The 15,379-nt window shown below is 46.5% G+C and overlaps 1 protein-coding gene across 1 annotated transcript; it reads left to right on the top strand.

Annotated features, from left to right (window-relative positions):
- Nucleotides 1–4: 4 nt before the first annotated feature.
- SLC19A2 (solute carrier family 19 (thiamine transporter), member 2) lies at nt 5–9,266 on the top strand (the record flags this gene model as incomplete). The annotated part of the gene is made up of 6 exons (XM_009573311.1): nt 5–85; nt 197–802; nt 3,953–4,175; nt 7,721–7,913; nt 8,810–8,951; nt 9,171–9,266. Coding segments are annotated over 6 exons (1,341 nt in total), but the record flags the coding sequence as incomplete, so codon positions are not given.
- Nucleotides 9,267–15,379: the final 6,113 nt, after the last annotated feature.

Below are 15,379 nucleotides of genomic sequence, written 5' to 3' on the forward strand. Positions count from 1 at the left end.
CGGCTTCTTCTGCAGCGTGCGGCCCTCGGAGCCCTTCCTCACCCGGTACCTGCTGGAGCCGCACAAAAACCTCTCCGAGACCCAGGTACTGCGGCCTGGGGCACCTCGCACCCCTGCCTGGGTGGCTGTATTTGTGTTTTCCTTGCAGTACGCAGGTGCTGGGGGTTACCACGGTCTTTTTTCCACCCCTTCCCAGGTGTTCAACGAGATCTACCCGGTGTGGACTTACTCCTACCTAGCACTGCTGTTCCCGGTGTTCCTGGCCACAGACTACCTGCGGTACAAGCCTGTGATCCTGCTGCAGGGCCTGAGCCTCATCATCACCTGGTTCATGCTGCTGTACGCCCAGGGGCTGCGGGCCGTCCAGTTCCTCGAGTTCTTGTACGGGATAGGGACTGCCACCGATGTTGCGTATTACTCCTACATCTACAGTGTTGTTGATGTCAACCTGTACCAGAAGGTCACCAGCTACTGCCGGAGCGCCACCCTGGTGGGCTACACGGTGGGCTCGGTGTCCGGGCAGGTCCTTGTGTCGGTGGCAGGATGGTCCCTCTTCAGCTTGAACGTTATCTCCTTAACCAGCATATCCATTGCCTTTGGCACAGCGTGGTTCCTGCCGATGCCACAAAAAAGCCTTTTCTTTCACCACACCTCAAGTCAGCAGCTCAGTTGGGAAATGAAGGTCATGGACTGTAAAAATGGATCGGCTGTCCAAGATCATCCCAATGTGCAGAGGGCACCTGGCTGGGAGGATGAGACAAAAGTTCCCTTAAATGGGGAAGGTCATTCAGCAGAGAAACAGGTGAGTTGTGCCCTGGGTTTACGTAAGTAGAAGATGCAATACTGATGTTGTTGTCATGCATGCATATGTGTGTGTATGTATGTATGCACGCATATGTGCATATATGTACACAGCAGCAGAGATGTAATATCCAACAGCAAAAAGTATCCCTTTGCTTATCCCGCTTCCTTATTTATGGCACAGGAGAATTTATTCCTGGCTTCCTTCTGCTGATTGAGCATGGTAGGCTGCTCCTCAGTCTTTCTGAAGTTGTTCCACATGTCTCACAAGGCTGTGATTAAAATTCTCTGGGCATCAAATTGCCATTTAACGGTACAAAGCAAGGGACATCTCTGGGGCACTAACAATTGTGCGTATGTCCAACTTTGTGTGTGCTTCTGGACGCACCCTATGACTTGCAGAAAGGAGGCAATTCTTCCTGCACTCGCGTTTTGAAAACACTTGTTATTTCAACTGTTGTGCAAGTTGTGCAGTAATAAGCTGTGTAGTAATTGGGTTTTATCTTATGATCCTGGAAGGAAACTGCAGGAGTCCTTGAGAGCACTTACAGACTGACAATGATTAGTTATAGATGGACAGAATATGGATAAATTGCAGGAGACACCTTTGCACAATAACAGCGTAATGCAGCCCACAAGAGCACCAAGGCAGTGCCCCAACTTACAGCTTTTGTGGGCTACGTAACCTCTAACAAAGTCACTTGTATGGAAACAAGCATGCAGGCGCCCTTGTTCGGTGGTGGGACGTGTTGGGTCCCATGAGGTGACCAGCGGGCAGCCCGCAGTTTTGAGGCCCGACGCGTGTGTGCAGTTGCCTGCTGCGCAGGTCTCTGCCACGCTGCTCCAGGTAATGCACACGCATGGAGAGCCTGTCGCGGCAGGGGGATTCGAGGCCCTGGGGAGAGGTCAGCCTTGCTCCTCAGCCATAAGGAAGTTGGGCTTGTTCTGAGAGCAAGCCAGAAAGTAAGCGTGGCTGTTGGTTTAGTCAGCTAACGAGCATTTCACTTAGCAAGTAAGGCCCGGTTAGCTGGGTTGGGGGAGGCAGCATCTGGGCTGCTTTCAGCTTCTTCCTGCTACAGCTGGGAATTAAAGGTATTAACATTCCAGGGACCTAATCCAGCCCCATCCAGCACAGTCTTGTGTGAGCAAAAGTATTTTTAACTATGTTATACTTGCATGCTGAAGGGTATTTAAGACAAATTCTGTGCCAATAATGACTAAGGCATTAATACCACTTATCCATCCCTTTTTTTTTATCTTATTCCCATCCTGTGAGAGCAAGGGTGGTTCCAAACTAATGGTGAGTATTTTAAAAAAGGAGCAAGTATACTTGCATAACTATCCAGAGTTCAGTTATACAAAAAATAAAAGCTGAGTAGCATTGGCGTGTGATGGTAATCCTTCTTACTAAGGTAATGGCACCCATATTTCACGAACATAAACGAATGGCTGCAGGAATAATTGTACTGAAGAAGCATCGCCAGGTGGTGGGAGGGTGGATGGGCCTTTCCAGCTTATTGGGCACGTGCTTGGGTTGAATGTGTCAAATCGTTTTTTGCAGCATATGTGACGGTTCCCTTCCCTGGTTTTCCTGTGCCTAAACTTGAGCTTCGTGTGAAACCTTCTGTGAGGGAGTTACGTTCCTAAAGTCACGTTGCTGAAAGCTGACCTCTTCCTAAGTTTTGGGCTTTGGAGGAACGGCGTCCACACGTGGAGCAAGCGTTTTGCCATTGGCAAAGCACCAATGGGACTGTGTGGCATTTAATAAAGATGCTCAGAAATCAGTGACATTTCGAGGGATGGAAAAAAGGGAGTTCAGAACAGAGTTAGGCTATGGTCTTTGAGGGGTTTGGTAGAAACACCTTAAAATGAGTTTTATTGCTTATGGAGAATAGTCTTTCCCAGGCACGCACTGCATGATTCCCCCAGGGAAAGGGCATACTGCCAAGAGCCCAAAGTTGCTGCTGCTGACTGGAAACCATTCCGAAACTGGCTGTGCGATGGCATAATGTGCAATAGCTCAGTCCAGTGACAGTGCTGTATGTTTCCCTGCCGGGAATCCAAGTTCATGAGGGCTAGAAATGCTGGGTGGGCCTCAGGGGCTCTGACGAGTCTCACATGAAGTAACCGCTGCTCTGACTTATGTGACAAGGGTCTTGCCTGTCTACAAAGACTCTGTACGTCTGTGCGTGCAGCAAACGTAATCAGCAGCTCTGTCTGCAAAGTAAAGACATACTTGTTTCCTCTGCTGCTGTTGGCATAAATTGGCTAGGAACAGGGCTGTAACAGCCTGTATGTAAAAAGCAATTTTCATTTGTTGTCATCCTCTGTTGCTAGAACTGATCTATTTTCAAATTTTTTTCAAACCACCTCATGGGTCTGCCCCCTTTCGTGCTCTTTGTAGAAAAATTTGGAGGGGAAAGCTTCATTTTTTTATCCCATGCCATTTATCAGAGCACTTGTATATACAGGAGCTGCCATTTGTGATAGCAGTGTCTGGTGGAAGTAGCTTCTGTTTCTCTTCAGATCCCCAGGCAACATCTCTCACCTTCTCAGAGCCTTGGCGAACATTAATAGGGGTAGAGAGCGGCATAATGATATTGCTTCTTTGAATATTTATAATCCCTAAATGCTACTACTAAGGAAAATCGCCTTGTTTGTAGGGAAGTATACTCATCTTTGGCTTTCATGTTGCCTGCACTACCAAATTTGGTTGAATTTGGATCATGACTTAAAAGTGTCAGTGATGCTTTTGCTTTTATGATTTCAATGACTGGCTTCTGATCCTGTCATGTCAAAGTGTCCCATTCTCCTGTGTCTCTTCTCTCTGGTACCCTTCAGTTGCTTACGGAGCACTTCTAACATCTAGCAGTTATTGCTCTCTGCTTGAGAGAGACAGAGATCGAGAGGGTGCCTGGGACTGAACCCTTCCTGGCACCTGAGGGGACCGCCCTGGTTAGGGCAGAGACCAGCTGCTGGAACTGTGGCATGGGGAAGCTTTTTATTCATTACTCTGGAGATTTGTGTCCAAGAGTGGTACTGTCACTCACCAGTGATCAGATCACTTGAAAGGGGCAATTTTGTGGCACAGTACGAATATTTGTAAATGGTGACTAACATTTCTCTCCCCTTCCTTCTCCAATCTATGCAGGAGCAGAAAGTAGACATTGTAAAGGTGCTTAAATATCTCTGGCGGGACTTCCTGCAGTGCTACTCCTCCCAGACCATGCTCTGCTGGTCTGTGTGGTGGGCACTGTCCACCTGCGGCTACTTCCAGGTCATCAATTACGCTCAGGGCCTGTGGGAGATGGTGCTGCCTTCTCACAGCACGGAGATCTACAATGGCGCCGTGGAGGCGGCCTCGACGCTGCTAGGTAAGCTGCTGGCATAGCTCCTGCTCTGCTGTGGGAGATGTCTTACGTCCCTCAAGGTCACCAGAGCATGGTTTGGAAGTGTCTTGCGTTCCCCCATGCATGCAGGAGAGGCAACCTTGGCATTTGGGGTGAGTCTTCAGTGACGTGCACGGGTACGGTACCCAGTGTTGAGTTCGTTGCTGCATGCGGTCCTGATTCTTGTAATCCAGTGCGTAGGTGTTTAAAGGAGCCTCCCAAGTCAATCTTCGTTCTGAAATATTTGGCAGGAGGCTCAAGGCATGTGGCTGACTGTGTGTTCTTGGCTGTCACTGTGGCAGTGGGGTTACGCTTGTTTTAACGGCTCTAAGTCAAGCTAAGTGTCCTATGGGTTTATTGCTTTTTGTTTCTCTGGCAGCATAGGGAACATATGAAGGCTTCCTGTACACGCGCAGCATGCAGTGAGCCACATTTAGTCATTTCAGCACTGTTAAAAAGAAAAGCTATTAAGATGAAAGAAGTTGCTTGACTTGAAAGGGCCACATAGGTCAGTCAACACAAACATTTATTTATTAAGTTGTTTAATACTGTTCCATTACCAGAACTAGGACAATACCTTTTTAATATAGCTAACGTACCCTTGCAGAGGCTTTTCTATGTTTCTTTCTTTGATGGAGTCATAATTCCACCACCTGCTGTGGACATCACAGTACTTGGGGGCAAAAGAAACCAAGGTACACAAACAAGGAAGGCTTAGTACTTTCTTGGGCATGCTCAGCCCCCTCTTAGAGTTCAGTGGGAAGCCATGGCTGTTTTATAATTCTAAAAGCTGGTCTACTAACCGTTGTTAATTGGGTTTGAAACTGTCAGCAACTTGATTCTGAAGGCTTTGGCTATTAAACTGTCTTTGGTGTGGTAAATCTGCACTTTAATAGCATGCAGTCATACACTCTTCCTTCACTCTAGCACGATGCTGTGGCTCTTATTTCTTGTTTGATTTGGCTTCCTCTACCACCCTGCCTTGGTCCCAGGAAGGAGAAGAGTCAATATCAAGGGAAAGAAGACCCATAGCGTGGCCAAATGTGGGCAGATTTAAAAAACAAAAAAAAAAAGGGGAGGAGTATTCTTCAAACCTTATTATGAACATCTTTGATATCAAGGTCCTTTTTTAAATGCCTATGAACAATGGACCTATTGGAAGAAAAGGTGGTTGGCACTAAACTCATGCAAAACTGAAGGTTTTAGCTTCCCATTTTGATTTTCTCCTCTAGTATCATTTTTATAAATGGTTGAATGATTTTGGGTGATGTTTTCTGAAAGCAAATTAGCCTCTGTCCCTGAACAAAAAACCCTTCTAGTTGACACAGATTTGTTGCTTGGAACAAGTGAAGTTTAGTGAAGTAATAATCTCAACTAAAAGCTTGAAGTGTATAACAAGACTGGAAGGGACCTGTTAAGGATGAGCATCCAGTGACCTGACTTCCTAGGCACTAGTGCAAATGCTCTAACTTATTCTGATTTTCAGTCTGAATTTATTAATGAGCAGTTTATTTATCTCTGACTTCATGCCAAGGCTGTATGTTAGCACAAAATTATCTCATTCTGGCCTATCTATAGAAACCTGTTCTTTGGCTCTGGGCCAAAGAAGCCAAGCTTTTCTAGTTGCTCTTTGCTAAAGTTAAGCTCTTTGTTCACTTTGTCATCTTACTAGCCCTTCTGTACCAAACCTGGTTTGAGTTGCATTCTTTTTGAACATGGATGACCAGGGCTGCACTCAGCTTTATTCAGTGAGGCCTCAGACTTGTAGAAGAACATTAATACTCTTCACTTTTCTCCCTTTACTAGAAATACCTTTCCTGGTGCATCCCAGATCTGATTTGCCATTCTCATGGCTCTTAGTCATTCTGTACTCAGTTATGAGCAATGTTTGGCAACCTTCATGTAAGATGCTGTTGCCATCCCTGCCTGTACCTGCGCTGCCCTGCAGAAGGGTTTGAGTAGAGTGTGGTGACTAACATGGCTGCAGCTTCCTGTCCTGGGCGAGATAAATAGTATTCCTTCCAGTGAGGTCAACTGACTGTTAAGCTGCATCCCTGTACCTTCTTGGGAATGTGGCAATCCTTTATCAGATTGGGATGTGAAACCACTGAATCAGCTGTAGGTGTCTAATTGCAGGACACAGGTTGTATATCCTGTCATAATTGGGTGTCAGGCTGCTATAACCTTGAGAGACGGGGGGAATACAACTTCGTGAGTTGCCATCAGATCCCCAGAGAGCGATGTCTGTTCCCAAATTTCAGAATTGGTGAGACAGTAGGAAGAAGGCTCTAGGACTTAGCTTCCTGCATCTCAGTGTTTTGCTACTGGGGGAGCCAGGCTTTCAAAGAGCAAAATGTCAGTCGGGTAGTGTCACAGCCGGCACTGGAAAGAAGAGTTTAGTGGGGGGAAATAAATTCCTTTCTCTTGGCATAGCTACCTTCTTCACTAGTCTGCAAGATTGATGTGAGGTCTGACAGGGTCGCAAGCTTGTACACACTGATGGTACATAGGGAGTCTTCGTGTGCTTGAAGGATTTCTAAGATGGCAGGCCAGCTGAGGGCTACAAAGAGCTTAGATGCTGCCCTGTAGCACTTCTGTGCAGTGGTCAAATGCTGAATACAGTCCTGTTTTTCAGAGATCTCCAGTAAATCTCCCTTTGTCAGTATGCTGTTTGTCTAGTTTGCTGTGTACAGCAGCATCATTATGCTGTTGGCTGCTATCTGACTTGTTTGCAGAACAAGGCCTACTTCAAATCGAAATTGTCTTGTAATATATTTGGGCTTCTCAGTAGTTACAACTGTGATGGTGCATGAAACACACCTTGTCTCCTTGTTGACTTGCATGAAATACCACATGCTTTCCATCTTGTGATCTGTCTTCTTTCCCCATCCCTGCTTTGAAAAATCCAGCAGGAGTTACAAACCTGTTCTGGCTGTAAAGGATTGTTCTTGCACAACAAACAATGCGTGATTGTAGCTTGTGATTAGGTTGCATCCGGGGAGATGTGTATTTGGACCCCTGCTCTTACCAGCCCAGCATAAAGATGACAGTAAATGTAGGTTTTTCTGCCTCCTGGGAGAGAGCTCTAACAGCTGTGTATCAAAGTGGGTAGTGTCTTCCTCCCTCCGCACCCCCTAAAGCACCACAAAATAATTAGCTGAGTGCTTTTGAGAACCAGGGTTTGCATTTCTCTGTGGCCCAATTGACAACACTGCTACAGTCAGGCGCAGAGGACTGAGTGGCAGTGGACTGAGTCCTGCGGCTGTTGTGCTTCTGAAGCTGGGTAGGAGACTTCAGAGGCAGTCAGCATTGACCTATATTTTTCTTCCTGTTCCTGTAAAAGTGAATGGGAGTTTACAGCAGGTTTCCACATGAGGGAGAGGTCAGGAAGAAGAGCTGTTAAGGTGTGCACATTAGTGTCCTCCACTTCAATCATGTTTGGCTATTAGGGGCTGTACACCTTCTAATACACAGTCTCCAAATTGCTCCAATTGTAGTAACTAATGATTATGCTTTCCTTCCCCTCACAGGAGCTGGTGCAGTGTTTGTTGTGGGTCACGTAAAAACATCCTGGGCAATGTGGGGTGAGGTGGCACTTGCCCTGTTCTCCTTTCTTATTGCTGCTGCTGTATATATCATGGACACTGTTCGTAACATCTGGGTGTGCTATGCATCGTATGTTGTCTTCAGAATTATCTACATGCTGCTAATCACAATAGCAACGTGAGTATCTTTTTAATGTAAATTGCTTTCAAGGTTACAGCTGGTGTGAAAGCTGGCATATTTTCTATGTAACTAGCGTCTTGCCTACCAGGAATTTGGAAATCTGTTGCAAGGGTTTGTGTTGTGATTCAGATTGGAAACTGAGGCACAGAGATATATTTGGCTGGCAGCCTGCCCAGGCTCAAAAGTCTTATGACACTGAAGTGACTATTTCTAAATACTAGATAGCGCTGCTTGCCAGGGGAATGTTTTTCATAAACACGGCTGGAGCGAAGTGTTAACAGATGAGGAGAGGACAGTGCTTTGCCTGTGTTGAAGTGTCAACTTTCCGTAACCTGTAAGGAGGAAAACTTCTTTGATGGTGTTTGTCACTTTGAGGAGGAAAACACAGCTCTTGTTGAACCACACATACATAACCGCTATAATACAGCTCAAGCACAATATGAGGGGAGATGCTGAAGCTGGTAACTGCAAAAGGAGTTCTGGTCAGAAGGATGCGGGAGGTTACGGACCACACTGCAGTAGGGTGACTCTTTGAGATTGCCAACAGCTCTCTGGGATCAGAGAGCGCTGTATCTTCTCTGCATGACAAGGCCCTTTAGCTGCATCGGACAGGAGCAGTAAGTTTCAGTAAGGCTGAAACCCACAGAGCTCCCAAAGGCTTTTTTAGCCTTTTAGAGGCTAGACGAGACCCACAGAGACATCTATGCTAGTCTGACATGATCCTATTTAGAGAATTACGCTGCCAGTGTGAGGTAATTTAGCTGTGGAAAGTATTGGACCAGTCTATGTAACTTCAGATTGCATAGTCGTCTTGTCTAGAGATGTTCCTCCTATTCTTGCATTTCCCTGCTTTTTCCCTGTCCTTATGTTTCTGGACTTTCTTTTCTTTCCAGGTTCCAGATCGCTACAAATCTTAGCGTGGAGCGGTATGCCCTGGTGTTTGGGGTCAATACTTTCATTGCCTTAGCACTTCAGACTCTGCTCACTTTGATTGTTGTGGATCCCAGTGGGCTTGGGTTGGACATCTTCACCCAGGTATGATAGGCTCTCTTAGCTTTACTGATGGGAGGGAGGAAGCTAAACTAGGCTGTAAAGCTTCTCAGCCAGCTGTTTCTGAGTCAAAGGTTTGCTGACAGAGAAATAATCACTGATTCCTGATACTTTAAAAGAAGAAGGGAGCTCATGTATTAACCTTCTTACGAATTTGGTAACTGCATGGTTTAACCACTTCTTTTTCTTTCCCCTTCTCTGCAGTTCATGGTTTATGCCTCTTACTTTGCGGCCATCTCACTGCTGTTCTTGGGCAGTGGCATATACAGTATTATGAAAGCTTACAGAAGACAAGAACAGGTGCAAAGACAAGAACAGGTGCAAAGCAGATCTCCTGAAAGCCAGTAGCACACCAAGTGAAGACTCTCAGTGGCTACATATGAAGATATAGGTCTGGTTTTTTTAATCTCTGCCTTTTCTTCCTGAGGCAGTCACCTTAATGGTATTTGATCCACATTTATACTATATTAGTAGCACGTTTTAGAAGGTAAATGTATTAGCTCTTACGTAAGTAAGAGCTAAATATCTTCTTTCTAAAATGCCTTTTGTTCTTCAGCTGCATATATGGGATGTTCAGCAAAGAACAGTAAGTTTTCTTAAAGAATGAAAGCCTTGAGAGGTTTTAGTCTAAGGCTGTGCATCTGGAGGCTGCTGTTGAAAAGGCAGCTTCGTGATTGTCTAGTCAACTGCTACTCCCTGTTATTGAGGTGCTGCTGCAGAGCAGAAGTGAGGGCACACTAATAGACCTCTCTGTGGAGAGCCCAAGGCCTGGGACAGGAGGTGGCCTTAGGCCTCTGCTCTGCAGCGTGGCTCTCCTGTGCCTGCCCTGTGATGCTGGATGCTCCGTTTTGAGGACTATACACTTACATTCCTGCGTACGCACATGCTTCCTTCAGTTGCCTGTACTGTTTCTGCTGTTCCTGTCTGTCACCCCTGCTGCCAGAGTTTTACCATAGCTGATCATGGTGCTTTCCCAAAAACTTGTGTTCTGGGGCAACTTGTGGCACTAGTGAATTGGCTATCAGCAGCGCTACTTGTGCCATGAAGGCCTGTGCCCAAAGGACTGTAAAGCTAGAGGGGAAGCTTAGAGGGAGTTTAAGTAGACAAAATGCTAATCGGAGGGACCTTCAGACATCCTTGCCTTTGCCCTTTAGGACTGCAGATTCCTGTGATTACAGGAGTCACTGCCTCACAACGCTGGGGGCTGGGCTCTTTCAGTGGGATGGTGGATGTTATATAGCACTGAGAAGGAAGGTGACTTGCAGGATTTTAAGCTATTCTCTGTGACCTTGGAGAATTGTGACTCTGGTGACTAAATAGACACCTTCAGTTATGGTAGTTAGCAGGATGACTGCCTGAGGCTTTGAAAAATGCTGACTTCTGGTCTGTCAGTTTTTCCCCTTATTTTAAAATTCCTTTACGCTTCTGGTGGGTCTCTGTCCACTAGTTCTACCTCTTCTTTCCACCTAAGCAGGGCAATGAATGTTTGGAGTGGGCAGTTCTTTTATTTTATTTTGTCCAGTCTAAGCAATTTGGGATTTGCCTCATATCCGGTTTTTAAAAATTTATTTTTTTCCAAATTGCTTCAGCACTTGAGAAGGAGTTGTCCTGGGCTTGGGCACCTGCATACTCAGGCACCATGACTGGTACAGCAACAGATACCTGAAGTATACTGTGGAAATGGCCTATGGACTGTCCCTGTTGCTGTGCAGGTCGTGGTGAATTTAAGCGTACAGGAGAACTGGTAAGGGAGAAGATGCAATGCGGTGTGCTTCCCTCCGTGCCTTCTCTCTATGTGCTGGTTAGAGCTTCTTCCAGTCAGAGCCTGAAGAAGCAGCTTTGGTTCACTGCTTGCTTTTAGCGCCATGGAGACTTCACAGCATCACAGGGTTGGGAAGGTTTCTTTCCCCTGGCTGGGACAGGTATGGCCTTTCTCATCACTTCTGTGAGCCTCAGCCTTTACCATGCAAAGTGAATGATTCATGTATTTGGGATGTGCTGCCTGGGGTCTGGGGAGCCCTTCCAGGCTAGCTGCTCAGGGGACCCCACTCCCCAAAGTTTCTCTGTGTTTGCAGCCTGCCTCGTAAAACATCCCCCTAAACATAGGGGCTCAGTTGTGCTGGCATTTACATATGTAAAGTTAACTGCCTTATCCTGAAATGGAAACTTGAAGCCACCCATGTATATATTCCTTTCTTTACTGTGTTTTGTTTTTCAAAAATAAAATCTGAAGCCATGAAATGCTAACTGACAAGCTGTCCTGGGAAAGGCATAGTAAATGCACATCCTGCATATCCTGTCCTTTGGGTGCCTTGGTCTGATGGCAATTGCAGCAAGGCACAAGGAGTGGGTGTACAGCACTCGTGTCAAGTGACCGAAAGAAGCAGCTCAATTTTAATCATTTTTTCACACAGAGAAAAAAATCTTTGATGGGGAACAACCCAGTTATTTAAAAGCAAGTCAAAAATTAACTAATGAATTACAGCAGTAACAATGATTTTTCTACCAAAGTAATGAAACTGCGGCAACTGCAATAGAGAGGCATGCTACACTGCGAATGACTTCAGGCCTATTAATGTATGGAAGCCACACCCAGATGTTGTTCAGGTTCCTACGCTGTGCTGTTGCTGTGGCGATGAGGTGATATAGAGCCTGACTGGAGCTGTACGCAGAGTTACTGATGCCTATGAAATTCTGTAAATGTGTTGACGTTGTTGGTTTCTAATTGAATAGCTATTTTTGTTAAATAAAACTACTCCGAGATATCCGGTGTGGCCAGTGTTTGTTTTGTATTTTGATACCTTGCTAACCCGCAGCACTGCTGCTGTAGTCAACTAATGCAGGTTGTTCTGAGCATCTTTGTTACAAGGTGGGGGGGCGCGCGGAATGCAGGACAAACCATGCAAAAAGAACCAAGTCTTAAATATGATAGTTGTTGACTGTTTTGTGTAGGTTTGCAGAACTCTTGTGCAAGTGTCTTGGGTCTTGCACTGAGGAACCTTAATTGCTGAGCGGTTTAGAAATGCTATTCTATAGTTCCAGTGCAGACTGGTCCAGTGGGGGAGAAAATTGCTTAGTCACTGGTGCAGGGTAACCCTGGTCAGGATGCATCAGTCTCACTGAGGGTGACTGTAAGGGAAAGCAGGTGCAGGTTTGCCATGCAGGGAGGACCTTTCTATTTACATCAACCTAATTACAAAATTGAGGCCTTAAGGAAGAAATGCTGTAAACTCCCCATCCTGGCATACCCACACTTGACTGCCTTGGAAAGCTCTCCCTGTCTTGTGCTTCTAGAAGAGATGGCTTGTACCTGATAGTACAGGCTGGGCTGGAGGGGAAAGTGCTCTCTGAATATCTGCTGCCAGTTTGATGTAGTTCAGTGTGGATAGTAGCCCAACAAGCCCTCTGCACAATACCAAAACCAGGAGAAGATCGGTGGTCTGTGGGGAAAGAGAGGAAAAAATACCTTGAGAGCTTTATTGCTGAGGCAGGAGTGATATGACTGTCAGCATGTCAGGCTTGCTCTGAATTTCATTCATCTGCCTTCTCTGGGTGAATACAGGAGTCAGCTGTGCAGGGATGGGCTTCTTGACAGTGTGGGGGTTTAAAATCTCTGCTGGCATAGGGCAGGAAGGTAACTAGTAGCTCATACAGGTGTAGCATTACCCTTTAAGGTGGATTCAAGCGTTTCACGTCTCTGGTGCTGTGACAAGAATCCTGAGGCTGCTCTTGCCTGCGAGCAAAGCAGGTCCACGTGAACCATGGCAATCCTCCTTGCTCCTCCCATCGCATCCTTCTATGCTGTGTACAGCTGAGAGCACTGAAAAGGGACACCCAGCTACTGTCAAGGAGCTGAATTCCTGCATTTGCGAAACAGCACACGGTGTGGTTTGATGGAGATGAGATAAACACTACACACAGCTGGTGTGTCTCCCTGGGATGCTGTGGCTGTTTCTTTGTTCCAGTTGATACCGGAGGCTGCTGGAGGTGAGTGTTAACACTGAATCTGTGTATCCTGCACTGGGCTTGCTATGATGCTGGTAAGACGTGGCACAGTTCCTGCGCTCTAGGATCACTGTTAGGGGGAGAGGCCAGGTGCTGGGCTTGTTCTGTCCAAAAGGTGAGGAATAGTAAGAGCTGCCAGAGGCTGCTGTTTCAGGAACAGCATCCACTGCTGTTCCCCTGGGTGAGCACTGGTTGTGAGAGCCCACCAAAGCATGGCAGGGTTACTCTCAACCACACTGTGGCTGCGTTTGTGCGTGAAACAGCTGGCTGCTCTGGCAGTGCTCTTGGGGAAAGGGAAGGACTCTGCATGGAAGTGATTGTTTTATTCTCTATTGGTGTGATCGTAGCCAAGAACTGGGAAGGAAAGAGGGACTTTGGTTATGGAAGGGGCAGGAGACTGGGAGCTCTGGACCCTGTTCCCAGCAACTCTTGACAATGTCAACTGTTTCCTACACAACATACAAAAGGTGTTAAGGTGCTTGTTTAACATTGCTCTGGAGGTGTTACGCAGCCTTTCTCTGTCAAACATACTTGTTCTGCATAAATCAGTGTTCCCTAAACACAGTGTCTGATGCATTAGTGACATAGAAAACAGCAACCAACATGTCGGGGCCTGTCCGTGGAGCCCTGCGCTGCTTGGCTAGTATTTCCATTGCGTTTTTTCATGACTGTGTTCTGTAGCTCCCTCACAGATGGGAATATCTGAAATGACATACGGCTTAATGAATGCATGCATGAATTTAGATTGACCTTAAGATATCATTACACTATCATTATCAAGCATCACAGCTCGAACTTCCAGCAACGGGGTCTAATCCTTTTCTTACAATCACACGGATTTGTAACTAGTCGAATAAAGCATCTCTTGTGAATGAAAGGGGTAGCACTGACTTGTAAGATGAAGGATAGTCTTACGATAAAAACAGAGCATAAAGCTTTGATAGTGTGCCCAGTTCTCTTTGTTTTAGTCTGCTATGAACTTGTCGAAGCCACCTGTCTATGAAATCTGTCTGTGGAAAATCAGAAGTTCAGCATATTGTCTTCAAGCACAGGATAACTGCATGACCCTGGGTGAGGTCAGTGGTTGAAGTTCTTCCAGGTACAGCGGGAACCATTGCCAAGCAGGTACCCAAGTGTCATGAGTGTTATCTATCTCAGATAAATATCAGGGAGCCCTTCCAACCTGCCAAAACCAATGTGAAACCTCATTTCTCTTCCTGGCTATGTGGTGTAGGATTAGCAGAAACCCCGAGGTCACGGAGTCCAACCTCCTCCTGTGATGTGTGGCCTATGATGACAGCTGTCTTCAGAGACCTCCTGAACCTCACCTTGAAGGGGTTTAGCTTTTTGGCATGCATTACTTTGAGTGAAAGGGTAACTCTACCTGCATTACTCTGAGAGTTATCAACGCCCTGGCTAAATTTTTTCTGCCCATATTTTCTTTCATTAACATTAACCCTTCAGTGCAGGAGGTTTGCTGCCCTCTGAGGCGTGTGACCTTCTGGTGCATTTGTAGACTGTCATCCTTCACTTTGCTGGGCCAGTGTATTCAAAACTGGGGGCCATGGCTGTGTGTGGGACGGTGTGACGGGCACCATGTCAGTGCTGCCAGCGAGGACAACTCCCTCCCTCCACCCTGGTGGGGCCGTGCTGCCACGGCCCAGGCCCGCATGCTGGTGGGAGGGCAGAGGAGGGTCATCCCCCAAAATGTGGTGCTGGGAAGCACCGCGTGACGCTGCACGAGCCTTGGTCACCCTGCTGGCCGCTCCCTCCACCTTTACAGCGTCACCAGAGGTAAGTTAATGGCCTCCATTTCATGGCATAAAGACAAGGGACGAAATCCCAAACCCCAAGGAAGGACCAGCCTTGGTTCAAACTGCACATCCTGGCTCCACTTCGTCCAGCCCTGCGTGACCGGGGGACCACTCTGGCACGGAGGGCTGCCTTGCCGTCTCATGGCTTTTTCCAGAAGGGGATTTATTCAGTCATTTTTGGTGGCTTTTTTTTTCCCCTCCTCTTTTCACATTTCAAAGTTCTGGGAGTGATGTGTGATTAATGGAGAGGAGCACCTCTTTGGAGATGCGGCACTATCTTTCTTATACATGAAAGCTCAAATTTTGACACCGCTAGCTTTTGGTGGCTGCCTTGCCGTCTCATGGCTTTTTCCAGAAGGGGATTTATTCAGTCATTTTTGGTGGCTTTTTTTTTCCCCTCCTCTTTTCACATTTCAAAGTTCTGGGAGTGATGTGTGATTAATGGAGAGGAGCACCTCTTTGGAGATGCGGCACTATCTTTCTTATACATGAAAGCTCAAATTTTGACACCGCTAGCTTTTGGTCTGATCAAATTGCTCATCGCCAGCCCGAGCATGAATAATACAACACAAAAACCGCCGACGCTCAGGCTGC

Source organism: Fulmarus glacialis, unplaced genomic scaffold (genome assembly GCF_000690835.1).
Source record: "Fulmarus glacialis isolate BGI_N327 unplaced genomic scaffold, ASM69083v1 scaffold5152, whole genome shotgun sequence".
NCBI lineage: Eukaryota > Metazoa > Chordata > Aves > Procellariiformes > Procellariidae > Fulmarus > Fulmarus glacialis.